The sequence below is a fragment of the Mustelus asterias genome, chromosome 8 (genome assembly GCF_964213995.1).
Source record: "Mustelus asterias chromosome 8, sMusAst1.hap1.1, whole genome shotgun sequence".
Classification (NCBI taxonomy): domain Eukaryota; kingdom Metazoa; phylum Chordata; class Chondrichthyes; order Carcharhiniformes; family Triakidae; genus Mustelus; species Mustelus asterias.
Window position 1 is genome coordinate 1,080,020 of NC_135808.1, and position 27,862 is coordinate 1,107,881.

At 45.0% G+C, this 27,862-nt stretch overlaps 1 protein-coding gene across 1 annotated transcript in view; it reads left to right on the forward strand.

Moving 5' to 3' along the window:
- The window catches only part of LOC144496739 (guanylate-binding protein 1-like), a 38,610-nt gene that overhangs the window by 5,827 nt on the left and 4,921 nt on the right, over positions 1–27,862 (forward strand). Inside the window, exons 3-9 of the mRNA XM_078217251.1 lie at positions 7,268–7,395; positions 7,990–8,099; positions 11,706–11,902; positions 14,325–14,567; positions 15,037–15,314; positions 17,081–17,293; positions 18,031–18,133. Of these exons, the coding sequence (XP_078073377.1) occupies positions 7,268–7,395; positions 7,990–8,099; positions 11,706–11,902; positions 14,325–14,567; positions 15,037–15,314; positions 17,081–17,293; positions 18,031–18,133 (1,272 nt within the window). The remainder of the gene's footprint in view (positions 1–7,267; positions 7,396–7,989; positions 8,100–11,705; positions 11,903–14,324; positions 14,568–15,036; positions 15,315–17,080; positions 17,294–18,030; positions 18,134–27,862) is intronic.

Here is a 27,862-nt window from a genome sequence, read left to right on the forward strand (position 1 = left end):
AATAGTCTGTGCCTCCATTCCTCCTTCCAAAGTGCATAACCTCACACTTTTCCACATTGTATTCCATCTGCCACTTCTTTGCCCACTCTCCTAACCTGTCCAAGTCCTTCTGCAGCCGCGCCCCCCACTTCCTCAATACTACCCGTCCCTCTACATATTTTTGTATCATCTGCAAACTTAGCAACAGTGCCTTCAGTTCCTTCCTCCAAATCATTAATGTATATTGTGAAAAGTTGTGGTTCCAGCACTGACCCCTGAGGCACACCACTAGTCACCGGCTGCCTTCCTGAAAAAGACCCCTTTATCCCCACTCTCTGCCTTCTGCCAGTCAGCCAATCCTCTATCCATGCCAGGATCTTACCCTTAACACCATGGGCACTTAACTTATTTAACAGTCTCCTATGCGGCATCTTGTCAAAGGCCTTCTGGAAATCTAAATAAATCACGTCCACTTGTTCTCCTTTATCTAACTTCCTTGTTACCTCCTCAAAGGACTCTAACAGATTTGTCAGACATGATCTCCCCTTGACAAAGCCGTGCTGACTCAGTCCTATTTTATCGTGCACTTCCAAGTACTTTGTAATCTCATTTTAATAATGGACTCTAAAATCTTGCCAATGACCGAAGTCAGGCTAACCGGCCTATAATTTCCCATCTGCTGCCTCCCTCCCTTCTTAAACAGCGGTGTTACATTAACTACTTTCTAGTCCTCTGGTACCCTCCCTGCCTCCAGTGATTCCTGAACAAGCACCACCAATGCCTCCACAATTTCCTCAGCTATCTCTTTTATCACCCTGGGGTGTAGTCCATCCGGTCCAGGTGATTTATCCACCTTAAGGCCTTTCAGTTTCCCCAGAACCTTCTCCTTAGTGATGGCCACTACACTCACCTGTGCGCCCTGACTCTCCTGAAGCTCTGGCATCCCAGTGGTGCCTTCCACTGTGAAGTCTGATGCAAAATAACTATTCAGTTTCTCTGCCGTTCCTTTGTTTCCTATTATTACTTCTCCAGCCTCATTTTCCAGTGGTCCAATGGCTATTTTTGCCTCTCTCTTACCTTTCATATATTGAAAAAAACTCTTCCTATCTTATTTTATATTACTAGCTAGCTTACACTCATATTTCATCTTCTCCCTCCTTATTACTTTTTTAGTTGTCCTCTGCTCGCTTTTAAAGGCTTCCCAATCCTCTGGCTTCCCACTAATCCTTGCCACTTTTTATGCCTTTTCCTTTGCTTTTATGCTGTCCTTGACTTCCCTCGTCAGCCATGGATGCCTCGTCCTCCCCTTAGCATGTTTCCTCCTCCTTGGGATGAATTTCTGTTCTGCCTCCCGAGTAACTTTCAAAAACTCCTGCCATTGCTGTTCCATTGTCTTCCCTGCTAGGTTCCCTTTCCAATCAACTCTGGCCACCTCCTCCCTCATGTCTTTATAGTTACCTTTATTTAATTGTAATACCGTTACATCTGATTCCAGCTTCTCCCTCTCAAACTGCAGGGTAAATTCTATCATATTGTGGTCACTGCTCTCCATGGGTTCCTTCACCTTAAGTTCCCTAATCAAGTCTGCCTCATTACACATCACCAAATCCAGAACTGCCTGTTTCCTAGTAGGCTCTGTCACAAGCTGCTCCAAAAAACCATCTCTGAGACATTCCACAAATTCCTTTTCTTGGGACCCACTACCTACCTGATTTCCCCAGTCCACCTGCATATTGAAGTCCCCCATGATTATTGTAATATTGCCTTTTTTATAAACCTTTTCTATCTCCTGATTTATTTTCTGCCCCCCATCCTGACTACTGCTCGGAGGCCGGGACATAACTCCCATCAGGGTCTTTTTACCTTTGCGATTCCTCAACTCTACCCACAGAGAATCTGTGCCTTCTGATCCTATACCACTTCTTGCTATCGATTTAACTTCATTCCTTATTAACAATGCAACCCCGCCCCCTTTGCCCATCTGCCTGCTCTTCCAATAGGACACATACCCTTGGATATTTAGATGCCAGCCCTGATCCCCCTGCAGCCACATCTCTGTGATGCCCACAACATCGTACCGGCCAATTTCAATGTCCGCAACAAGCTCATTTACCTTGTTCCGTGTACTGCACACATTTAGGTCCAACACCCTCAGTCCTGCATTGACCACCTCCCTTCTCATACTTGTCACCTTTTTTGCTCTGCCTGAGGTTAGATTCCTGCCACCTTCTATACTCTCTGCTCTATTACGTGGTCTGGAAACTTTATTAACTTCTCCTGAGCCCTCAGCTCCATTAACCTGCACTTCTACCCTCTCCTTTAACTTTGATTTTCTAATTCTCCATACAACTGAACCCTCCCCACACTATTTAGTTTAAAGCCCTATCTACAGCCCTAGTTATGCGATTCACCAGGACTCTGGTCCCAGCACGATTCAGATGAAGACCGTCCCATCGGAACAGGTCCTCTCTTCCCCAATACTGGTGTCAATGTCCCATGAATTCAAACCCATTCCTCCCGCACCAATCTTTGATCCACTCATTTACCTCCTCAATCTTATTGACCCTGTGCCAATTAGCTCGTGGCTCAGGTAGTAATCCAGAGATTATTACCTTTTTGGTTCTGCTTTTTAATTTCGCTCCTAGCTGTTCATACTCCCTGAGCAGAACCTTTGTTCCTGTTCTACCTATTTCATTGGTACCTACGTGGACCATCTCAACTGGATCTTTACCCTCCCTCTTCAAGTTCCTCTGCAGCCCAGATGAGATATCCCGAACCCGAGCACCAGGCAGGCAACACAACCTTTGGGATTCTCGATCCTGGTCACAGAGAACAGTGTCAATGCCCCTAACTATACTATCCCCAATTACAACTACAGCTCTTTTTTCTCCCCCCACTTGAACGGCTCCCTGTATCACGGTGCTGTGGTCAGTTTGCTCATCCTCCCTGCAGTCCCCGTTCATGTCCACACAGGGAGCAAGAATCTCGAACCTGCTGGACAAGTTCAGGGACTGAGGCTCCTGGACCCTACCTCCTGGATCCCTCTACCTGCCTCACTCACAGCCACACCCTCCTGTTCCTGTCCACTGGCCGAATTCAAGGTATTTAATCTAAGGGGTGCGACTGCCTCCTGGAACACAGTCTCCAGGTATCTCTGAAGTACAATGAAGAGAATGTGGAATTGAAAGTTAATTTTCAGCAATGATGGCCATGAAACCATTGCTGTAAAAGCCCATCTGGTTCACTCATATCCTTAAGGGGAAGGAAACCTGCTGTCCTTACCTGTGACTCCAGATCCATAGCAATGTGGCCGATTCATAAGCGGCCTAGCAAGCCACTTAGCTCAAAGGCAATTAGGGATGGGTTAAAAATGCCAGCCCAGCCTCCGACGCCCACATCCTGTGAATGAACACATTTAAAAAAAATCAAAGATTGGACAGATTTTGTGGGATTTTCCTGAATGTAATGTATTCCTCTGGGAATGTGACACTTGTGGGCCACATTCCCACCAGATACTGCCTGTATCATAAATGGACATTGGATTCGGGATGATAGAGGTGGAACTGTTGGGATTTTTGCAATGATTCCAGTGATTTACTTTTCATCTTGCAGTGATTTCCTGGTGTTCGTTGCTCTTGGTCCTCAGACCCGAGTCCTCTGTCGACATACCAGACCCAATAGAGGACAGTATTAACCTGAGGCACCCCCACTGGATTCCTCGATCAAACCTCCGCTGCCTCTGTATCTCTACTTGTCCCTCTGATTTCAAAGAACAAAGAACAAAGAACAATACAGCACAGGAACAGGTCCTTCGGCCCTCCAAGCCCGCGCCGCTCCCCGGTCCAGGAATGAATCCTGAATCCAGGATCCCCGCCCAATTTTCCAGCCTATCTACATACCAATATCCTATCCACCGAGCTGTCCCTCACAGCTACGATGCTTTGTTCATTACAACCTATTAACTCACCCCCACCCCCCCATTCCAGACCATGTGATCTCCAGGGAGAGGCGAAAACTCAGAGTGAAAAACCCCAGGGCCAATATGGGGAAAAAAAAAATCTGGGAAATTCCTCTCCGACCCCCTGAGGCGATCGAAACGAGTCCAGGAGATCACAATGGCCCTGATCGGAAAATGCTTCCCAACCCTAGTAATTTCCACTTCCACGAACATCATAGAATTAAGCCTTAAAACGAGAAACAAGGAACAATTAGCCCGCGCCGCTCCCTGGTCCAAACTAGACCACTCTTTTGTATCCCTCCATTCCCACTCCGTTCATATAGCTGTCTAGATAAGTCTTAAACGTTCCCAGTGTGTCCGCCTCCACCACCTTGCCCGGCAACACATTCCAGGCCCCCACGACCCTCTGTGTAAAATATGTCCTTCTGATATCTGTGTTAAACCTCCCCCCTTCACCTTGAACCTATGACCCCTCGTGAATGTCACCACCGACCCGGGGAAAAGCTTCCCACCGTTCACCCTATCTATGCCTTTCATAATTTTATACACCTCTATTAAGTCTCCCCTCATCCTCCGTCTTTCCAAGGAGAACAAACCCAGTTTCCCCAATCTCTCCTCATAACCAAGCCCCTCCATACCAGGCAACATCCTGGTAAACCTCCTCTGTACTCTCTCCAAAGCCTCCACGTCCTTCTGGTAGTGTGGCGACCAGAACTGGACGCAGTATTCCAAATGCGGCCGAACCAACGTTCTATACATCTGCAACATCAGACCCCAACTTTTATACTCTATGCCCCGTCCTATAAAGGCAAGCATGCCATATGCCTTCTTCACCACCTTCTCCACCTGTGACGTCACCTTCAAAGATCTGTGGACTTGCACACCCAGGTCCCTCTGCGTCTCTACACCCTTTATGGTTCTTCCATTTATCGTGTAGCTCCTCCCTACATTATTCCCACCAAAATGCATCACTTCGCATTTATCAGGATTGAACTCCATCTGCCATTTCCTTGCCCAAATTTCCAGCCTATCTATATCCTTCTGTAGCCTCTGACTATGTTCCTCACTGTCTGCAAGTCCTGCCAGTTTTGTGTCGTCCGCAAACTTACTGATCACCCCAGTTACTCCTTCTTCCAGATCATTTATGTAAATCACAAACAGCAGAGGTCCCAATACAGAGCCCTGCGGAACACCACTAGTCACAGGCCTCCAGCCGGAAAAAGACCCTTCCACTACCACCCTCTGTCTTCTATGACCAAGCCAGTTCTCCACCCATCTAGCCACCTCCCCCTTTATCCCATGGGATCCAACCTTTTTCACTAGCCTACCATGAGGGACTTTGTCAAACGCTTTACTAAAGTCCATATAGACAACATCCACGGCCCTTCCTTCGTCAACCATTTTGGTCACTTCTTCAAAAAACACCACCAGGTTAGTGAGGCATGACCTCCCTCTCACAAAACCATGTTGACTATCGTTAATGAGTTTATTCCTTTCTAAATGCGCATACATCCTATCTTTAAGAATCTTCTCCAACAACTTCCCCACTCTCCAACAACTTCCCCACTAGACAACTTCGGGCTGTCAGATTGTTGTGGCATCCCGATTGATTCAGCAATGTCGATCAGGGAAGGAAATCCTTTGTTCTTACCCAATCCAGAGTCCCAGGGTGATGCTCTGGGGGCCAGGGTTCAAGTCCCACCCTGGCCGATGGTGAAATTTGAATTTTAAAAAACACTGGAATTAAAAGTCTAATAATGACCATGAAACAATTGTAATGAAAACCCATCCTTCAGGAAATAGGCCATCCTTTTCCAGTCTGGCCTACATGTAACTCCAGATCTACAGCAATATGGTTGACTCTGAAATGGCCTAGCCTAGCAAGCTACTCAGGCAATTATGGATGGGCAACAAATGCTGTATTTGCCAGTGACGCCACATTTCATGAAAGAATATTAAAAATTTGTCGTCCATGTGACTCCAATCCCTCATCAATGTAGCTTCTTCCTAACCACTCGCTGAAGTGCAATCAATGCCAGACTTCCAGTGATGCTCTCATCCCCAGAATGAATTGTTTCTGGGCTTTCTTCACTTGCTCCTGTCACATCCTCTGCTCGCCTTGTTTCATCCCTCCAGCCTCTCCTCAAACCCCCTGGTTCTCTAAAGCAAACCCAAGAACCAGGATTCCCATTGAGATCATGCTTTCCTCCCTCAGTTTCTGCACCAAGTGACTTTTCACCCTTGATAGTTTCATCTCCATCTCAACTCACCTCGCCTTGTCCTCTCTGAGTTCACTACCCTCCTGCCCTCACTTAACCTCCTCCTCCACATAAACTGCAATCCATATTAGCGGCCATTCTCATGAACACAGTGCCGTACCTGACCTCTTTCTTCCCATTTTAAGAGCAGTGGGATGCTTTGCTATCTTAAAGGCGCTATATAAATGCAGGTTATTGTCGAATTACAAAAAACATTCAGCTTAAATTCTTCTTTGTGAACATATTTAAAATAAAAACCACATCGAGACTGCAGCAGTCAGATCATCACCACCACTTTCTCACAGCAGTGGGGGCTCAGCAATAAATTTTGGCCTTGCCAGCAATGATCATATCTCATACATGATTAACATAAAAGCATTATCTAAACCGGGAACAAACACATTCACCCAACCCATAGTGCAAAGAGGAACCTCACCCATGGCACATTAACTGATTCATTCCCATAATGCACCAAAGGGTTAAACCCTAACACATCAACCAAATCCTCACCTCTCATGTATCAAGGGATTATTTCCCTAACTGGCCATGTAATTCCTGTAGGGAATTCCACCCAAATATGTTCACCAATCCAACACTGATGATGCAACCCGGAAAAGGTTGTTAGCCAACTTATCCTTTTGTACAGGAGAGAATTTCTTATCAATATTACAGCATGCTCGGATGAACAGTACAATTCACCTCAGAACGTGGTGTTTTTGTAAATCTGTCACACTGATATCTCTTTTTCAAGAACACCGTGGTCCCTTTAACATTCCCCACCCCACTACCTCACCCACCTTCCTCCCTCCCTCCTCTACAAATCCCCCTCCCCCCTGCTGTCTGTGAGGATAAATAAATACAGGGTGAGTGAGGGATATTTATTTAATGTGCAGATGTGGAGAACAAGTGAGATATATATCTCTGGTCTTTGGCAGGTAGTTTATTGTTGATGATCCTGTACCAGAGCAGGTAGTTTGTCATTAACGACTCTGTACCGGACCATTCATTCCAAACGGACGAGCATTTTCCAACTTGTTCATTAATCTTTGCGATTGTAACTGTGGTCCTCCAGGTTTCTCGCTCGGATCTACTGTCCAATCCCACACCAAGGGGATCTGGATGTGGTGCAGGCCTCACCCTAAGAAGCAGAATCACTGCTTGGTGCTCCTGGATACAGAAGGTCTGGGTGATGTCGAGAAAGTAAGAAGATTTCATCATTTCCATTCAAAACCTTTTAACTGGCGAATAAAGTGATGTGATCAGTAACCATGAGACACATCCACCCGACACCGGCTTCAATCTTGGCTCAGTGAATAATATTCTAGTCACTGAGTCACCCCAAGACCTGTGTTCAAGTCTGATTTCAGAGTCTTAAGCACATAATCCAGGCCGATACTGCAGTGCAGTACTGAGGGAGTGCTGTACTGCCGGACATGCTGCTTTTCAGATGAGATGTTAAACTGAGGCTGTATCTGCCCTCTCAGGTAGGTGTAAAAGATCCCGTGGCTACTATTAACTGGGCCAAAATTTATCCCTCAACCAACATCAATAATACAGATGATCTGTTCGTCTGCTGTTTGTGATAACTTGCTGCACACAGTTTGATTGCTATGTTTTTTACATGGGCATCAGTGAGTACATTTCAAGAAGGACTTAGTACTAAAGTGCTTTGGGACTGTTGCCCTGAGGTTGGTGCTGTAGAAATACTTGTTTTTCACTCCTGTTTGTACAGCTCTTCATATTGATGACAGTGAGATGAGTGATGTGTTTCTCACTATATCCATGTCCTAACAGGGTGATCAGAAGAACGATTGCTGGATCTTCTCTCTGGCCGTGCTCCTGAGCAGCACATTTGTGTACAACAGCGTGGGAACCATTGACCAGTATGCTGTGGAAAAACTCCAGTATCCTTTTATCTTGTTCTAACTTTCGGGAGAAATACCTTCATTCAGAATGTGGCGAGAGTGAGGGACTCACTAAAACATGGAGCGGTAGAGGTAAAAAGTGTCGATATATTTAAGGTAGAGACCAGATCAGAGCTTGAGGATCCCAAACTGTGGATTACTCTCTGACTTCCTGACTGACCAATTCCCTGTGGATCATGTTACAGTAAGGAGTCTAACAACACCAGGTTAAAGTCCAACAGGTTTATTTGGTTTGCTGCCAAATAAACCTGTTGGACTTTAACCTGGTGTTGTTAGACTCCTTACTGTGTTTACCCCAGTCCAACGCCGGCATCTCCACATCATGACGATCACGTTACAATCAGGCTGGGAGCAGAACACATATTAACTCTGCAGGTCGTACTAATCATTAAAAAATCCACTTCACTCACAATGATGGCCAATTATTTACCTTCTCTCCTGGTTCCCAAAATAGAAGAGTCTTCAACCAATAAACTCAGAGGGATTGTTCTTTTAACAAGTTGCAAGGATTGGTTAACACACAATTGTAATTGTGAAGTATCACTTTCTATTTCTTCCCAAAGGATTCCCAGCACAACAGACAAAAAAAGAACAAACTGATAAAATTCACTCTGCAGAGCTGGGCCGTAGAGGGTGGGTATTATAAACTAAAGGATAAAGTTGACAGGTTCTTGACAGTGTCGACCTGGTGTTCCTCGTGTGAAGCCTGGCCGCTGATCCTGACAGATATCAGTGAGTTCCCACCACCTGGTCTCAGCTTTGTAGGTATAAATGTAGATGTCCAGATGAAGATTCTCTGGTTGCAAGTTGTTAGTGACACACGATTTTAGGCAAGATAGAGAGAGAGAGAGGGAGCAAGAGAGGGAGTGAGAGAGAGCCAGTTAGAGTAACCTTCTTTCTTCAGCTTGTTTCTCAACTGAATTCAAACCCAGCAGATTCACAACTGCCGTTTGTCCTTCTGCTCTCTCATGTGACTTCCAGCAAGAGGCATTTTCAGCTTTCCCCTGCCTCACATCAATGACAGTGATTCAGAACAACCAGCCACATCTTTCTCAAGTACCGTAAAGATCAGCTGATTTCTGAGAAAAGGCAGCTGATTTCTGAGAAAAGGCTGCTTGTTGACAGCTGCAAGATTTTTTTTATTCATTCATGGGACATGGGCGTCACTAGCTGGCCAACATTTATGGTATTTGCTACCAAATAAACCTGTTGGACTTTAACCTGGTGTTGTGAGACTTCTTACAACATTTATTGCCCATCCCTAGTTGCCCGAGGGCAATTGAGAGTCAACCACATTGCTGTGGCTCTGGGGTCACATGTAAGCCAGACCAGGTAATGACAGTAAATTTCCTTCCCTAAAGGACATTAGAAATCCTAAATGTGCAAATCATGCCATCTTCTTCCGTTTTGTAAAAGAAAGTCTCGGGCAGGATTCTCAGTCTCTTTCAGTCAACAAGATCTTCCAGTCGGGGGAGCCATGCAAAAACACCATAAGACATCGGCGGGACTGGAACATCCTGCCAGCGGCCAACGTTGCTGCCTCTGCTGCTGAACATCACACAGGAGGGGGGGCGGAAAATCCGATCCCGGTCTTGACACATTAAGCAGGGTTTTCCATTCTCCCCGCAGCATATACAACGGTGACAGGGGCAGCCTGCCAGTGGCCAACAGCGGGATCCTCTGGAAACTTGCGGCTTTCGGCCGTAGGATTGTAACAAGCAGAACAGTAACATTTCTCCTCAATGATGGAGTTAAGAGTGAGACTTATAAACCAGGGCCATCTAGTGGCTTGTGGCTGAAATTACATGATGACAATGAATGGTAATAGTTAAAGGGTCATGTCGACCTCATAATTTACAACTAAAAGTGACCTGGCCTTATGACAATCCAAATTTGAATCTGTGACTGAGATGTGCGTCTTTTCACAGAATTGCTGCAGTCCAGAAGGAGGCCATTCAGCCCATCATATCTGCACTAGCTTTCCAAGTAAGAAGTCTCACAACACCAGGTTAAAGTCCAGCAAGTTTATTTGGTAGCACCAGTGGCTTGTGCTACCAAATAAACCTGTTGGGCTTTAACCTGGTGTTGTGAGACTACTTAGTGTGCTTACCCGAGTCCAACGCCGGCATCTCCACATCATGGCTAGCTTTCCAAAGCAGCGATTTATTTAGTTCCATTGTCTTCTCCCCATAGCTCAGCACATTCTTTCTTTTCAGATAACAGTCTAATTGTCTTTTGAGTGTTTCAGTTGAATCTGTCTCCATCACACTCTCAGACAGTGCATTCCAGATCCTAACCACTCGCTGTGTGAATCTGTCTCCACCACACTCTCAGACAGTACATTCCAGATCCTAACCACTCGCTGTGTGAATCCGTCTCCACCACACTCTCAGACAGTACATTCCAGATTCTAACCACTCGCTGTGTGAATCTGTCTCCACCACACTCTCAGACAGTGCATTCCAGATCCTAACCACTCGCTGTGTGAATCCGTCTCCACCACACTCTCAGACAGTACATTCCAGATTCTAACCACTCGCTGTGTGAATCTGTCTCCACCACACTCTCAGACAGTGCATTCCAGATCCTAACCACTCGCTGTGTGAATCTGTCTCCACCACACTCTCAGACAGTACATTCCAGATCCTAACCACTCGCTGTGTGAATCCGTCTCCACCACACTCTCAGACAGTACATTCCAGATTCTAACCACTCGCTGTGTGAATCTGTCTCCACCACACTCTCAGACAGTGCATTCCAGATCCTAACCACTCGCTGTGTGAATCTGTCTCCACCATACTCTCAGACAGTGCATTCCAGATCCTAACCACTCGCTGTGTGAATCTATCTCCACCACACTCTCAGACAGTACATTCCAGATCCTAACCACTCGCTGTGTGAATCTGTCTCCACCGCACTCTCAGACAGTACATTCCAGATTCTAACCACTCGCTGTGTGAATCTGTCTCCACCACACTCTCAGACAGTGCATTCCAGATCCTAACCACTCGCCGTGTGAGAAACATTTTTATGTCACTTACACCAGAGTTATAAATATCTGATAGAGGATGTAATTTTTGGTTCCTATCATAGCTTTCACTCTTTTTAGGTTCCTCCGTTACTCCTACACATTTGATGTTTATAGATTTTCTTTTTCAGAGTTGACAGACCTGGTGGTTCCTCTTTATCCCCCCCTTGATATGTTTACGTTTCAGTATTTGGATAGGTTGACTGTTTCTGGATTCTTGTTCCCATTAACTCCAGCCTTGTGTCTGCTTAGTTTCTCCTTTGACACTGCTGAAATATTTAATCTTTGTGTCTCAGCTGCCCTGCTGTTTCACCTCCTCTTCAGTTAGTTCAGACGAATCTTTCCTTTCACAGCTTCAGCCCTTCCACTTACTGAAACTCCTCCAAGTCGCTCCCCATCGGACTCCTGCCACTTTTCGCAATTTGCTCACTAAATGACAGCTTCCTGATCTCTGAGCTGACTTGTTATTTAAACAACAGCAAACAGCACCTACAGTGTTTTGAAGTTATTGTCTGGTGTAAAATATTGTAGTCAGTCATTTCCTTAACAGAATCTAGCTTTATTTCCAATCTGACGGAGCTGATCAAAGTGAAGTCCAATGAAGTAAATGATGATGATGATGAAGAGCTAGATTTATTGAAGATCTCTCCGGCCTTTGTTTGGACAGTGCGGGATTTCACCCTGGAACTGAAAATCGATGGCCAGGATGTCACAGCAGATGACTATTTAAACCATGGGCTTCAACTCAAGAAAGGTAGTGCACAACTACAAGTATCCAATATCAATGAGAGATTGATTGATTGATTTATTATTGTCACATGTATTGGTATACAGTGAAAAGTATTGTTTCTTGCACGCTATACAGACAAAGCATACCATTCATAGAGAAGGAAATGAGAGAGTGCAGAATGTAGTGTTACAATCGTAGCTAGGGTGTAGAGAAAGATCAACTAAATGTGAGGTAGGCCCATTCAAAAGTCTGATGGCAGCAGGGAAGAAGCTGTTCTCGAGTAGGTTGGTACGTGACCTCAGACTTTCCTATCTTTTTCCCAATGGAAGAAGGTGGAAGAGAGAATGTCTGGGCTGCGTGGGGTCCTTGATTACGCTGGCTGCTTTTCCAAGGCAGCGGGATTGTGTTACTCCAGCGTGTTATTACCAATATTTTCCATTCTGGAGCAATACACTTCTAGAATGAAAAAGCTCAGGAGACCATTCAGCCCATCGTGTCTACGTTGCTTCTATGACAAAACTCTCCAATTAGTCCCACTTCCTCTTCCCTATTTCCACATCCCTGAAAATGTCTCCACTTCAAATAGTTTCCCAATTCTCTTTCAATAATTTATTATTGAATATGTTTTCCTCAATACTGGATTCCTGATCATAAAAACCCCTGGCGTAAAAAATAACCTCATCTCCCCTCCAATTCTGCTGCAGATGACCTTAAATCTGTGGTTACTGACCCTCTTGCCATTGCATTCAGTATCTTCTAATTTCTTTATCTCTCCCTGTAACTTTCTCTGCTTCAAGGAGACCAATCCTGGCTTCTCCAGTCTCTCCAGGAACTGAAGTCCCACATCTCAGGGACCAGTCTAATAAATCTCCTCACTGAGACCATAAGACCATAAGACATAGGAGCAGAATTAGGCCACTCGGCCCATCGAGTCTGCTCTGCCATTCAATCATGGCTGATATTTTTCTCATCCCCATTCTCCTGCCTTTTCCCCATAACCCCTGATCCCCTTATCAATCAAGAACCTATTTATCTCTGTCTTAAAGACACTCAATGACCTGGCCTCCACAGCCTTCTGCGGCAGAGAGTTCCGCAGATTCACCACTCTCTGGCTGAAGAAATTCCTCCTCATCTCTGTTTTAAAGGAGCGTCCCTTTAGCCTGAGGTTGTGCATCCTCCCTAACTCTCCACAGTCTAACAATATTACTCTAACAATCTGTACCTCTGTTCTGCCATTCACACATTCTTAATGGACGCTCTTAGCACCTTTCCCAGCCTTTATCATCTCCATTTACATTCCCTGTGTCCGATTTGTCTCCCCATCCTCATAGTATAAATCTCGTCTGATTTTCTTTGCTTTCAGCTCTGACAAAGGATCCTGACTCAAAACGTTAGCTCTCTTCTCTCTCCACAGATGCTGTCAGACCTACTCCAGCATTTTTTGCTTTAGTTTTAGATTCCAGCATCTGCAGTATTTTGCCTTTGTCTAACAATATTACTTATTGGTCTTGGAGGGGGAGCAGCTTAGATTCACTAGAGAGATACCAGGGCTAAAGGGATTAAATGAGGACAGGCCACGTAAACATGTCTATTCCAATGTGTTTACAAGATTGAGTGGAGATCGAGTTGAGGTCTTTCAAGTGATTCAGAGAGAAACTGTTTCCTGCACTAGATTCTGAACAATCTTAAACCTTTGGAGTATTGTTAAAAAAAGAGGCTTGTGGTCAAGTCATTTCATCTTGCACACGTCAGGACAATTCACAAGAATACCAATTGTTAAGGGAACAACAACTTACACTGCATGAGAACGATTTATACCTACATTATACCCAAATTTTAAAGTTACACACAGGTTATTCAGGAATGAACTCAGAGGCACATTTTCACACAAAGTGGTGAAAATCTTGAACTCTTCTCAAAAAAGGTTCTATTATGAGTAACATTTTCCAAGATTGAGATGCTTGGATTTTTTTGGGGGCTGGGGGCATCGCTGGCTGGGCCAGCATTTATTGCCCTTGAACAGAGTGTCTCATTCAACCAATTCAGAGCAGTTACAAGTCAACATATTGCTGTGGTTCTGGAGTCACATGTAGGCCAGACCAGGTAAGGACGGCAGATTTCCTTCCCCAAAGGATATTCATGACCCAGAGTTACAAGATTGGTTGCAGGGGTATTTCATTCTGGATATTTAGTGAATTAAAATTTCACTATCTGCTGTGCAGTGGTGTTATTTGAACACTGGAGCATTACCCTGGGTCTCTGGATCACTAGCCCAGTGACAATACCACTGCACCAGCACCTCCCTATAGTTGAGTAAAGGGTAGCAGTAGGTGAGGAACAAAAGCAGTGAAATGGATATCAGGTACTTTTATTTTATGTTATTTTAAACTCTCGTACCGGCAGCCTAAATGAATGTGGCTTTGTTTTCTCTTTCACCCGAATGCAGGTTGCTCGAGAAAAGTGATGGAACATAACCAGCCCCGCGAGTGCATCAGGAACTACTTCAGGTCTCGCAAATGTTTTGTTTTCGTCCAGCCCACGGCCAGTTCGAATTTAAACCAGGTGGAAACGCTCCCTGAAAGTCAACTTGACCCCAAGTTTTTTGACATGTGTCACAAGTTCTGCCAGTACATCTACCTTGAATCGCAGCCTAAGACAATCAAAGGTGGTCACAGGATCAATGGTCGAAGTAAGTGCAGCACAATTAGACAAGCATGTGTGTCAGTGTCAGCTCACTGAAATGTTAATGGCTGTTGTTATATTCAACAAACTCTTTAATAGCTTTACACTGAACCGTTGAGTCTATTCAGGTCTCTCTTTTCTCCTTTCTAAGTTTGTTGCTTATTGAGATGGGAAGAAAAGGAATATTTTCTATTTCAGACTGTTCTCATCTGAGTGTTCACATCCAACAGTAGATAGACTGAGGCACCTTTATCAGTGTGTCCAAACCTCATAACAGTAACCCTATTACACATGGTGGCAATTTCCACTTTAACATTAAAGTCCACCTTTAGTCTCTGAATGACACTAGCAATTTAATGGCAGTCAGTGTTGGATTGGAGGTCGTGTTGTTGAGTATGTCGTCCTCACTAAGATGATTAACCCTCCACATTTACAAATATTTTATAATGAACTGATTGTTCTGTCATTTATTGCAGAGTTGGCGATCTTAGCTAAAACCTACGTTGAGACCATTGCCAGTGGGGACGTACCTTGCATAGAGGATGCTGTTACCAGTATGGCTAAGATTGAAAATACAGCCGCCCTCACAGATGGCATCGCTCTCTATAAACAACAAATGGACCTGAGGGTGAAGCTACCGACTGAAACCGAAGAGCTGGCAAAGATGGACATCCTGTGTCGAAAAGAAGCCTTTGAACTCTTCATGAAGAATTCTTTCAAAGACCAGGATCAGGCTTATTACAAGCAACTACAGGTGAGAGCTTAAACCACATTAAGACAATAAAATGAAGACAATTAAAAGAAGCTTAAAGGAACTGAAGTGGCCATTTTAAAGACCTACCTTTTCCATAGACCTGGCACCAAAGACATCAGCATGCATTCAGACCTTGTCCTTTTCATCATATGATGAAATCACTCCCTGGTTCCCTAAAGATGATTAAATATTCATTCAATCATACATTTTGCACTGTTCAGGCCTGACTTGATGCTTTTCTAGGCAAGTAGAAAACTACTGACACCTGCACCGCCCCCCTTTGTCCCCTACCCGATTCTTCCTCCAACACAAAACCCCATCCCCTCCCTCACCACACACAAAGCATATGAGTGTTTACCCTTGGAGTTAGGATGCAGTCACATTCTGATTATTGACGAGATTTCCCGCCCTCATCCACTGTGCAATGGCACAGGTCAGGAAGTAAAAGATGTATCTCAAGGAGTTGTTCACCCCACTCCCCTTTCCCCAAAACTGTTTCCCCTGGCTCTACTCCTACTTATAAACTGGTAAATCGCTAACTTATTCCAGTTCATTAACCTGAAACATTCACACCATATAACCAGCTGTATAACCCAACATATATTCACATTGCCAGCTCTCACTGGGCATCTACTTCATCAAATTTAATTCCACACCTATATTTACAGTTTTTGACCATTTCCACCTGTTTTTCCAAGGGAGTTTCTCTCACTAACTCAGTTATTTGTACATTATATTTTGTTAAATAGTGTGGTCAATGAACAGCTGAGAGATGGTCTAGATATATCCTGATTTCCTCCCAAACAGGTTGCAGAATATCACCTTCTCCACTTATGATAATATAGTTGTTGCTTGCACTTGTCTCTTTTTTGAATTGATTTTTTATTTATGAGCTTCACAAGTAGGTTTACATTATCACTGCAATGAAGTTACTGTGAAAATCCCTAGTCACCACACTCCAGCGCCTGTTCGGGTACACTGAGGGAGAATTTAGCACGGCCAATGCATCTAATCAGCACGTCTTTTGGAGTGTGGGAGGAAACCGGAGCACCCGGAGGAAACCCACACAGACATGGGGAGAATGTGCAGATTCGATACAGACAGTGACCCGAGGCCGGAATCGAACCCGGGTCCCTGGCGCTGTGAGGCAGCAGTGCTAATTACTCTGCCACCATGCCACCCACCTCCCACCTCTTACCTCCCCGGCCCTCCACACCCTTTTCCCACAACCAACGTATCCTATTTTTGTTCATCTTGTGTAAGGAAGCCCGACTGGAAAGGAACTAGGGGACGAGGGAAATTTCACAGTAACGCCGTTGCGGTGTTAATGTAAGCCTTACTTGTGACTAATAAATAAATAAACTTTAACTTTAGTCCCTGTCTGGAACCACCATTCAGCAGGCCCAGTCCTGGGCCTGCCTTATAAAAGGCTCAGGTAATGAGTTGCAGCTGGTACGGCCACTGCCTGTTACCAGGGGAACTCGTACTCAACGAACCCACAGAGAGATCAACAGTGATTTTCCCTGGACGCATGGGGATTATAATATTCATGATGTGTGTTATTTGAAACATTACAGTAGTAATCCAGAGGCCTCTGATAATGATCTGGTGAGTTAAATTCTCTCCCCAAATGTTTACTGATTTGCTATGAATTTCCCAACATTTATAGTTTTAACAATGTTATTAGTCCTTTCACCCAATCCGATTCCTGCCCCAATGCTGTTGTTCGATTAAGTTACACAATTTGGATTTTCTGTCATTGTCAGGCCAATGTACAAAAGCATTATATTGGATTTTGTGACAAGAATGAAGCTGCTTCCATGGAGACGTGTACAAACCTGCTGGAGACCCTGTCCACTGAGATGGTGAAGAAACTGAAAGAGGGATTTTACGCTTGGCCTGGTGGGTATCAACGCTACAAAGAAGATCGTCAGAAGATGATTCTGCAATTCCGCTCCAGTCCTGGAAAAGGGAATAAGGTAAGTATTGTCCACCCATTTAGCCCTGGTCTCCAGCAGGGAATCTCATACAATTTTACATTAACTAAAATTCTCTGGAAATTATTTTTGTTAGTGTTCCCATTGGCGTCATGGTGGCACAGTGGTTAGCACTGCTGCCGCAGTTCCAGGGACTCGGGTTCGATTCGGGCCTTGGCTGACTGTCTGTGTGGAGTTTGCACGTTCTCCCCGTGTCTGCGTGGGTTTCCTCCGGGTGCTCTGGTTTCCTCCCACAGTCCAAAGATGTGCAGGTTCGGTGGATTGGTAACAGTAAATTGTCCCTTTGTTTTTCTGTGTGTGCGAGTGTGCTTGATGTGTAATGCCCATCAAGCTATAAGTCCCTCACGACAGAATAGCAACATGTTCCAGGAGTAATTAGCTACAGAAAAAAACAAGTCTGACCGTATGCACTGTCAGGATACAGAAAGGTTGAGAGAAAGAGGAAGTGTCCCCACTAACCTGAGAAGCAAAGAGTGCCTTTTTGCAAAATAAGCCAGTGAGAACTCTTGCTTCAGCAATCCAACAGGATTGCAGAGTGATAGACCAGAGTACTCCTGCTCCAACATGTATATCAGATCGAATTCTCTGTAATAAATCAGTGAGCTCCCCTTTCTCAACATTTCTACCTGTTGGTAATAAATCTGTGTGAAGTTCTGCAAATGAAATTTTCCCTCCCTGACATTCCTTTAATTGTATTTCCAATTCCTCCGCACTCACAGGCTGAAGAGGCCTTGGACAAGTTCATGAAACTGAAAACTCCAGAAGCTGATTCCGTGCTACAGGCTGACCAGATGCTGGCAACCAAGGATAAAGAGCTGGCGGGTAAGGAAGTTACAGTAATGTTACTGGTGGGAGGAGTAGATGACGTAGGTATGGAGCAATTTAATGCGCAGGAGCTGAAAATATGAATGATGTCAATTGAAGACTCACAATGTTTGAAGTACAAAGCAGCTCCACACAGAGTGAGAGTGGAAAAGGAATAGGAAGGGGAATAGCAACAGCAGTAGGCCATTCAATCCCTCAAGCTTTATTCCACCATTCGATTGGATCATGGCTGATCTGAAATGATAATCTTTAACTTCACTTTTCCACCTTATCCCCAAAGCCCTCGATTCCCTTACTGATTAAAAATCTGCTTATCTCAGCCTTGAACACACTTAACGACCCAGCCTCTACAGCCTTCTGCGGGAAAGAATTCCACAAAATTCCACAGATTCACTACTCTCTGAGGGCAACACAGTGACACAGTGGTTAGCACTGCTGCCTCACAGTGCCAGGACCCGGGTTGAATTCTGGCCTTGGGTCACTGTCTGCGTGGAGTCTGCACGTTCTCACCATATCTGTGTGAGTTTCCTCCAGGTGCTCTGGTTTCATAGAACATAGAACATAGAACAGTACAGCACAGAACAGGCCCTTCGGCCCACGATGTTGTGCCGAGCTTTATCTGAATCCAAGATCAAGCTGTCCCACTCCCTATCATCCTGGTGTGCTCCATGTGCCTATCCAATAACCGCTTAAATGTTCCTAAAGTGTCTGACTCCACTATCACTGCAGGCAGTCCATTCCACACCCCAACCACTCTCTGCATAAAGAACCTACCTCTGATATCCTTCCTATATCTCCCACCATGAACCCTATAGTTATGCCCCCTTGTAATAGCTCCATCCACCCGAGGAAATAGTCTTTGAACGTTCACTCTATCTATCCCCTTCATCATTTTATAAACCTCTATTAAGTCTCCCCTCAGCCTCCTCCGCTCCAGAGAGAACAGCCCTAGCTCCCTCAACCTTTCCTCATAAGACCTACCCTCCAAATCAGGCAGCATCCTGGTAAATCTCCTCTGCACTCTTTCCAGTGCTTCCACATCCTTCTTATAGTGAGGTGACCAGAACTGCACACAATATTCCAAATGTGGTCTCACCAAGGTCCTGTACAGTTGCAGCATAACCCCACGGCTCTTAAACTCCAAACCCATGTTAATAAAAGCTAACACACTATAGGCCTTCTTCACAGCTCTATCCACTTGAGTGGCAACCTTTAGAGATCTGTGGATATGGACCCCAAGATCTCTCTGTACCTCCACAGTCTTCAGAACCCTACCTTTGACCCTGTAATCCATATTTAAATTAGTCCTACCAAAATGAATCACCTCACATTTATCAGGGTTAAACTCCATTTGCCATTTTTCAGCCCAGCTTTGCATCCTATCTATGTCTCTTTGCAGCCTACAACAGCCCTCCACCTCATCCACTACTCCACCAATCTTGGTGTCATCAGCAAATTTACTGATCCACCCTTCAGCCCCCTCCTCTAAGTCATTAATAAAAATCACAAAGAGCAGAGGACCAAGCACTGATCCCTGCGGCACTCCGCTAGCAACCTGCCTCCAATCCGAAAATTTTCCATCCACCACCACCCTCTGTCTTCGATCAGATAGCCAGTTACCTATCCAATCGGCCAACTTTCCCTCTATCCCACACCTCCTCACTTTCATCATAAGCTGACCATGGGGGACCTTATCAAACGCCTGACTAAAATCCATGTATATGACATCAACTGCCCTACCTTCATCAACACACTTAGTTACCTCCTCAAAAAATTCTATCAAATTTGTGAGGCACGATCAAATCCTCCCCCCACAGTCCAAAGATGTGTAGGTTAGGTGGATTGTCTATGGTAAATGCGCAGAGTTACAGGGATAGGGCCGGGAGGGGAGAGCGGGGCGTGGAAGGGGGCAGATGGGTATCTGGGTAAGATGCTCTTCGGAGAGTCAGTGAAGACTCGAAGGACCAAATTGCCATCTTCTGCACTGTAGAGATTCTATGAAAAGAAGAAATTCCTTCTCATCTCTGTCTTAAATGGGCAATGCCTTTACTCTGAGATTATGCGCTCTGGTCCTCCCACAAGGGTAAACAACCTCTCAGCATCTACCCTGTAAAGCCCCCAAAAATCCTAAATGTCTCAATACGGTCACCTCTTATTCTGCTAATCTCCAATGAGCACAGGATCCCCGACCTACTCAACCCCTCCTCATAAGGAAATCCCTCTATACCTGGGGTGAACCTTCTTTGGACTGCCTCCAATGCCGGTATACAAAATACAATACAAAATACTGGTGTACAATGCCGGTTACAAAATCTGAGGTCATGTACCAACTGCTCAAGAACGGCTTCTTCCCTGCTGCCATCAGACTTTTGAATGGGCCACACTTGGAATACTGTGTACAATTCTGGTCACCCTATTATAGAAAGGATATTATTAAACTAGAAAGAGTGCAGAAAAGGTTTACTCGGATACTACCGGAACTTGATGGTTTGAATTATAAGAAAAGGCTGGATAGACTGGGACTTTTTTCCCTGGAGCGTAGGAGGCTTAGGGGTGAGAGGTCTATAAAATAATGAGGGGCATGGATCAGCTAGATAGTCAATATCTTTTCCCAAAGGTAGGGGAGTCTAAAACTACAGGGCATAGGTTTAAAGTGAGAGGGGAGAGATACAAAAGGGTCCAGAGGGGCAATTTTTTCACACAGAGGGTGGTGAGTGTCTGGAACAAGCTGCCAGAGGTAGTAGTAGAGGCGGTACAATTTTGTCTTTTAAAAATCATTTAGACAGTTACATGGGTAAGATGGGTAGAGAGGGATATGGGCTAAACGTGGGCAATTGGGACTCGCTTAGGGGTTAAAAAAGGGGTGGCATGGACAAGTTGGGCTGAAGAGCATGTTTCCATGACTCTATTACTCTACCTCGCATTAAGTTGATCTTTCTCTACACCCTTGCTATGACTGTAACACTACATTCTGCACCCTCTCTTTTCCTTCTCTATGAACGGTATGCTTTGTCTGTATAGCTTGCAAGAAATTACACTTTTCACTGTATACTGATGCATGTGACAATAATAAATCAAATCAAATCTATCTTTCCTTGGAACAGTATTCCAGGTATGGTCTAACTCGTGTATTATATAGTTTTTAGTGGATTTTCCTATTTTATAATCCATTCCATTTGAAATAAAGGTCAACATTCCATTTGCCTTCCCTATAACCCCTTAGAACTTACGTACTAGGTTTTAGTGATTTATGCATGAGGACCCCCAAATCCCTCTGTGCTGCAGCTTTCTGCAGCCTTTCCCCATTTAAATAATATTCAGCTTCTTTATTCGCCCTACCAAAGTGCATAACTTCACATTATATTCCATCTCCCAAGTTTTTGCCCACTTACCAAACCTCTCTGTATCCCTCTACAGACTCTGTGTCACCTTCACCACTTTCCTTCCCACCTATTTTTGTGTCATCCGCAAACTTTGTAATAGTATATTCACTTCCCTTGTCCAAGTCATTAATATATGTTGTAAATAATTGTGGCCCTTGCACTAATCCTTGTGGCACTCCTCTAGTTATAGGTTGCCATCCTGAAAGCACCCCTCTTATCCCAACTCTGTCTTCTATCAGTTAGCCAATCCTCTATCCATCCTAATATTCTACCCTCAACACCATGGGATCTTATCTTATTATGTAGTCTTTTGTGCAGTACCTAATCAAACTGGAAACCCAAGTATACTACATCTGCTGGTTCCCCTTTATCTATCCTGCTCATTACCAGCTCAAAGAATTCCGATAAATTTCTCAGACATGATTTCCTCTTCACAAAGCCTTGCTGACTCTGTTTGATTACATTATGTATTTCTGAAGCTCTGCTATTACATCCCTTATAATGGACTCTAACATTTTCCCACTGACAGATGTTAAGCTAACTGGACTATAGTTACCTGTTTTTTTGTCTCCCTCCCTTTTCGAATAAAGGTCTTACATTGGCAGTTTTCCAATCCACTTGTATGTTTCCCTAGTCTAAGGATTCTTGGATTAATGCCAGTGCATCCAGTATCTCTGTAGCTATTTCCTTCAATATCCTAGGATGCAATCCATCAGGTCCAGGGCATCTAGCCCCATTAGTTTCACTAGTTCTTCTTCTCTGGTGATAACTATTGTATTTATTTCCTCTGAAATGACCTAGCATGCCACTATAAGAAGGAATGAACTACCCCGGTATCGACTTAGACACCAGAAATAACAACACCAGACCCAGTTCTGTCAACCTGGCAAAGTCCTCCTTACTAACAACTGGAGGCTTGTGCCAAAATGAGGAGAGTTGCCTCACAGACTTATGAAGCATTAGTCTGACATAGTCATACTTACAGAATCATACCTCACAGAAAACACCCCAGACACCATCATCGCTATAATAAGCAAAATACGTCAGGTGCTGGATGCGAGGGCAGCACAGTGGCACAGTGGTTAGCACCGCTACCTCACAACTCCAGGTACTTGGATTCAATTCCAGCCTCGGGTGACTGTCTGTGTGAAGTTTGCACATTCTCCCCGTGTCTGCATGGATTTCCTCTAGGTGTTCCAGTTTCCTCCCACAGTCCAAAGATGTGCTGGTTAGGTGGATTGGCCATGCAAAATTGACCCTTAGTGTCAGGGGGATTAGTAGGGTAAATACGTAGGGTTACAGGGACAGAGCCTGGGTGGGATGGTTGTCAGTGCAGGCTTCACCGACAACCATACCACCCCAGGCCCTATCCCCACAACCCCACACATTTACCCTGCTAATCCCTCTAACCTACACATCCCGGGACATTAAGGGGCAATTTAGCAGGGCCAATGCACCTAACCCGCACACCTTTGGACTGTGGGAGGAAACCGGAGCACCCGGAGGAAACCCACGCAGACACTAGGAGAACGTGCAAACTCCTTACAGACAGTGACCCAAGTCAGAAATCAAACCCAGGTCCCTGGAGCTGCGAGGCAGCAGTGCTAACCACTGTGCTAACGTGCCGCTCCGTGTTATGTTTAGATGTGTTAGATTTCAAAGTGTAACTGTGAGAGATTGTGACAAGAGATTGTTAAGAACCAAAGACAGATTGCCTGGTGGGGGAGAGGGGTGGGGGTTTACGAGTTAACACCTGCATGGACTATTTTTTAAAATGGTTTAACATGGGGAGAGGTCACAATCTAAAGCTGCCAGTAATACCCGAAACAACTCGATGTGACAAATAACTAAGTATTTATTGATTGATAAGAACTATATACAATGAAGGGTTTAAACAGAGCAACAATACAGGTCTACTCCAAACAACGTCCTGACTCCAACTGAAGCCTTTCAGCCCAGGGACTGCACTCCGATTGGCTCAGGTTCATGTGCTTGCACTCCATTGGCTCCGGCCCGGCCACGTGGCCCACAAAGGACTCCCCTCTCCCTTAAAGGAGCCACGTTCCCACATTGCCGAATTCAATGTTGAGTCCTGGAGGCTGCAACATGCCCAACTGGACGATGAGATGCTGCTCCTCCAGCCAGTGCTGGTCTTCACTAGAGCATTACAGCAGGCCAAGGACAGACATATGTGCATATGAGTGCAAGGTGTTGAGTTAAAATAGCAAGGAACAAGAAGGTTGGTATCATGCTTGCGGCTTAGTGAAGGTGTTCCACAAAGCGGTCACTCAGTCTGCGTTTAGTCTCCCCAATGTAGAGGAGACTGCATTGAGAACTGCAAATAAAACAGACGAAATTGAAGGATGTAAAGAGAAACGCTGCTTAACTTGAAAGGAGTGTTTGGGGCCTTGAATGGTGAGGAGGAAGGAGGTAAAGGGGCAGGTGTTGCATCTTCTGCAACTGTATGGGAAGGTGCCGTGGGAAAGGGACAGGGTGCTGGAAGTGATGGAGGTCTGGACCAGGGTGTTATGGAGAGAACGGTCCCTGCAGAATGCTGGCAATGTGGGTGAGGGGAAGATGTGTTTCATGGTGGCATCATGCTGGTGTTTGCGAAAATGGCAGAAGAGGGAGAGTTATAGAACAAAGAGATCTAGGGGTATAGGTTCATGGCTCCTTGAAAGTGGAGTCACAGGTGGACAGAGTGGTGAAGAAGGCATTCGGCATGCTTGGTTTCATTGGTCAGAACACTGAATACAGGAGTTGGGACGTCTTGTTGAAGTTGTACAAGACATTGGTAAGGCCACACTTAGAATACTGTGTATAGTTCTGGTCACCCTATTATGGAAAGGATATTATTAAACTGGAAAGAGTGCAGAAAAGATTTACTAGGATGCTACCGGGACTTGGTGGTTTGAGTTATAAAGGGAGAGGCTGAATAGACTGGGACTTTTTTTCCCTGGAGCGTAGGAGGCTTAGGGGTGATCTTATGGAGATCTATAAAATAATGAGGAGCATAGATAAGGTAAATAGTCAACATATTTTCCCAAAGGTAGGGGAGTCTAAAACTAGAGGGCATAGGTTTAAGGTGAAAGGGGAGAGAGACAAAAGGGTGCAGAGGGGCAATTTTTTTCACACAGAGGGTGGTGAGTGTCTGAAACAAGCTGCCAGAGGTAGTAGTAGAGGCGGGTACAATTTGTCTTTTAAAAAGCATTTAGACAGTTACATGGGTACGATGGGTATAGAGGGATATGGGCCAAATGTGGGCAATTGGGACGAGCTTAATGGCAAAAACTGGGAGGTATGAACAAGTTGGGCCGAAGGGCCTGTTTCCAGGCTGTAAACCTCTATGATTCTAGCTGATCCTTTGAATATGGAGGCTGGGGGCGTGGAAAGTGAGGACAAGGAGGATCCTATCATGTTTCAGGGAGGGAAGGGAAGGGGTGAGGGCAGAGGTATGGGAAATGAGTCGAACTCGGTCGAGTGCCCTATTAACCACAGGTCAGGGGAGTTGAACCTCAGTTAAGGAAAAAGGTAGAACATGTCAGAAGTGTAATTTTATCATCAGAACAGAAAAACTGGGAGAATGGGATGCAGTTCTTACAAGAAGTAAGATGTGAAGAGCTACAATCAAGGTAGCTGTGGAAGTCGGTGGGCTTGTAATTGATATTGATGGTCATTCTATTACCAAAAATAGAGACAGCAAGGTCAAGGAAGAGAAGGGAAGTGTTGGAGATGGACCATGGACCACCATCACTAACCCTGGGTATGTCCTGACCCACCAACAATGTCGACCAAGCCCCAGCTGATGAATGTTGAACACCACCTGGAGGAAGTACTGAGGGTGGCAAGGGTGCAGAATATACTCTGGGTGGGGACTTCAATGTCCATCACCAAAAGTGGCTCAGCAGCAGCACTAATAACCGAGCTGGCCGGCTCCTAAAGGGTCTGCGGCAGGTGGTAAGGGAACCGAAAAGGAAAGACATGGGCAGCACGGTGGCACAGTGGTTAGCACTGCTGCCTCACAGTGCCAGGGTCCCGGGTTCAATTCCGGACTCGGGTCACTGTCTGTGTGCACATTCTCCCCGTGTCTGCGTGGGATTCCTCTTGGTGCTCCAGTTTCCTCCCACAATCCAAAGATGTATAGATTAGGTGGATTGGCCATGCTAAATTGACCCTAATGTCAGGGGGAATAGCAGGGTAAATATGTGCGTTTATGGGAATAGGGCCTGAGTGGGATTGTGGTCAGTGCAGACTCGATGGGACGAATTGCCTCCTTCTGCACTGTAGGGATTCTATGATATCTGTCTTAATCCTTACCAACCTACCTGCTGCTGATCCATCTGTCCATGACCTTATCGGTTGGATTGACAACCACACAATCCTTGTGGAGACAAAGTCCCATCTTCACATTGAGGATACCCTCCATGTTGCGCAGCACTGGCACTGTGCTAAATGAAATAGATTTTGAACAGATCTAACAACTCAAGACTGGGCAACCAGTCGCTATGGACCATCAGCAGCAGAATTGTACTCAACCACAATCTGTAACTTCATGGCCCGACATATCCCCCACTCTACCATTACCACCAAGCCAGAGGATCGACTCTGGTTCAATGAAGAGTGCAGGAGGGCATGCCAGGAGCAACACCAGGCAAACCTAAAAATGCGGTATCAATCTGGAAAACGTACAAAAGTGCCAAACAGCATAAGCAGAGCTAAGCAAACGCACAACCAACGGATCAGATCTAAGCTCTGCAATCCTGCCACATCCAGTCCTAAATAGTGGTGGACAATTAAGTAGGAGGAGGGGGAGCCTTAACAAATATCTCATCTTTAATGATGGAGGAGCCCAGCACATCAGTGCAAAAGATAAGACTGAAGCAATCACTGACAATCTTTAGATAGGAGTGCTGAGTGGATGATCTATCTCGGCCTCCTCTGGACGTTCCCTGCATCACAGATTTTTCAGCCAATTTTTAAAATATTTTAAAAAAGTTTTATTTATTGGTGTCACAAGTAGGCTGACATTAACACTGCAGTGAAGTAACTGTGAAAAGCCCCTAGTTGCCACACTCCACCGCCTATTCGGGTACACTGAGGGAGAACTTAGCATGGCCAATGCACCTAACCAGCACATCTTTCAGACTGTGGGAGGAAACTGGAGCACCCGGAGGAAACCCATGCAGACATGGGGAGAACTTTCAGACTCCACACAGACAGTGACCCAAGCCGGGAATCGAACTTGGGTCCCTGGCGCTGTGAGGCAGCAGTGCCAATCCACCGTGCCGCCCATAAGTGGTGATATCATTGAAAGATATAAGATTCTGAGGGGGTCTGACAGGATAGACGGTGAGAGATTGTTTCCCCGGTGAGAACGTTTTGAAGTAGGGGCTGTTGTCTCAGGATAAGCGAGTAAGCTATTTAAGACTGAAGTACCTTCACTCATACGATTATGAATCTCTTAAATTGTTTACCGCTAGAAGCTGTAGTAAGAAGTCTCACAACACCAGGTTAAAGTCCAACTGTTTATTTGGTAGCCTGGGCTTGCAAAATCTCACTAATTGTCCTGGCTTGAGACAATTCACACCTCTTTAACCTGTGCTTAACCCTTTCTCTACTAGCATTGTCTGCACCTGTAAAGACTTGATTACCTGTTGAGACTCGCATTCCAACCATTATCTTGTAAATTGAGTCTGTGCCTATATATATCCTGTTTGTGAACCCAATCCTTCACTCACCTGAGGAAGGAGCAGCGCTCTGAAAGCTTGTGCTACCAAACAAACCTGTTGGACTTTAACCTGGTGTTGTGAAACCTCTTACTGTGCCTACCCCAGTCCAACGCCGATATCTCCACATCATGGCTAGAAGCTGTGTATGTTCTGTCACTGATTATGCTGAAATCATTTTCCAAAAATCTCTAATGATGTCTGCCTCTGGCTTGGTAAAACCCAGCTTTTAAAGCCCCCACTGGCTGTATATTCCACGAATTTGGATACCATGTCTACGGTAGTCGTGAGAGTAGAACAGTAATCACTTTTTAGATGTTTATTTGGATGTATTTTAAGATAGTAAACCAGTAGGGTTTGAGAGTCTATTGATTATATATCCTGACTAGCTAGAAATTCCCTATTGTTTTAATAGAATTATAGTTGATTAAGATCCAGCACCCTTTGTCATATCTTCCTTAGTGTTGGGTTTCAATGTCTATAGATTACCAAAAATCTTCTTTGATGGAAGGTAGGGGGTCGGATCTCAAACAATGACGAGAAGGAGTCCAGGAGACTGAGAATCTGGTGAACTGGGGAAACAACAATGATCTCTCCCTCAATGTCAAGAAAATGAA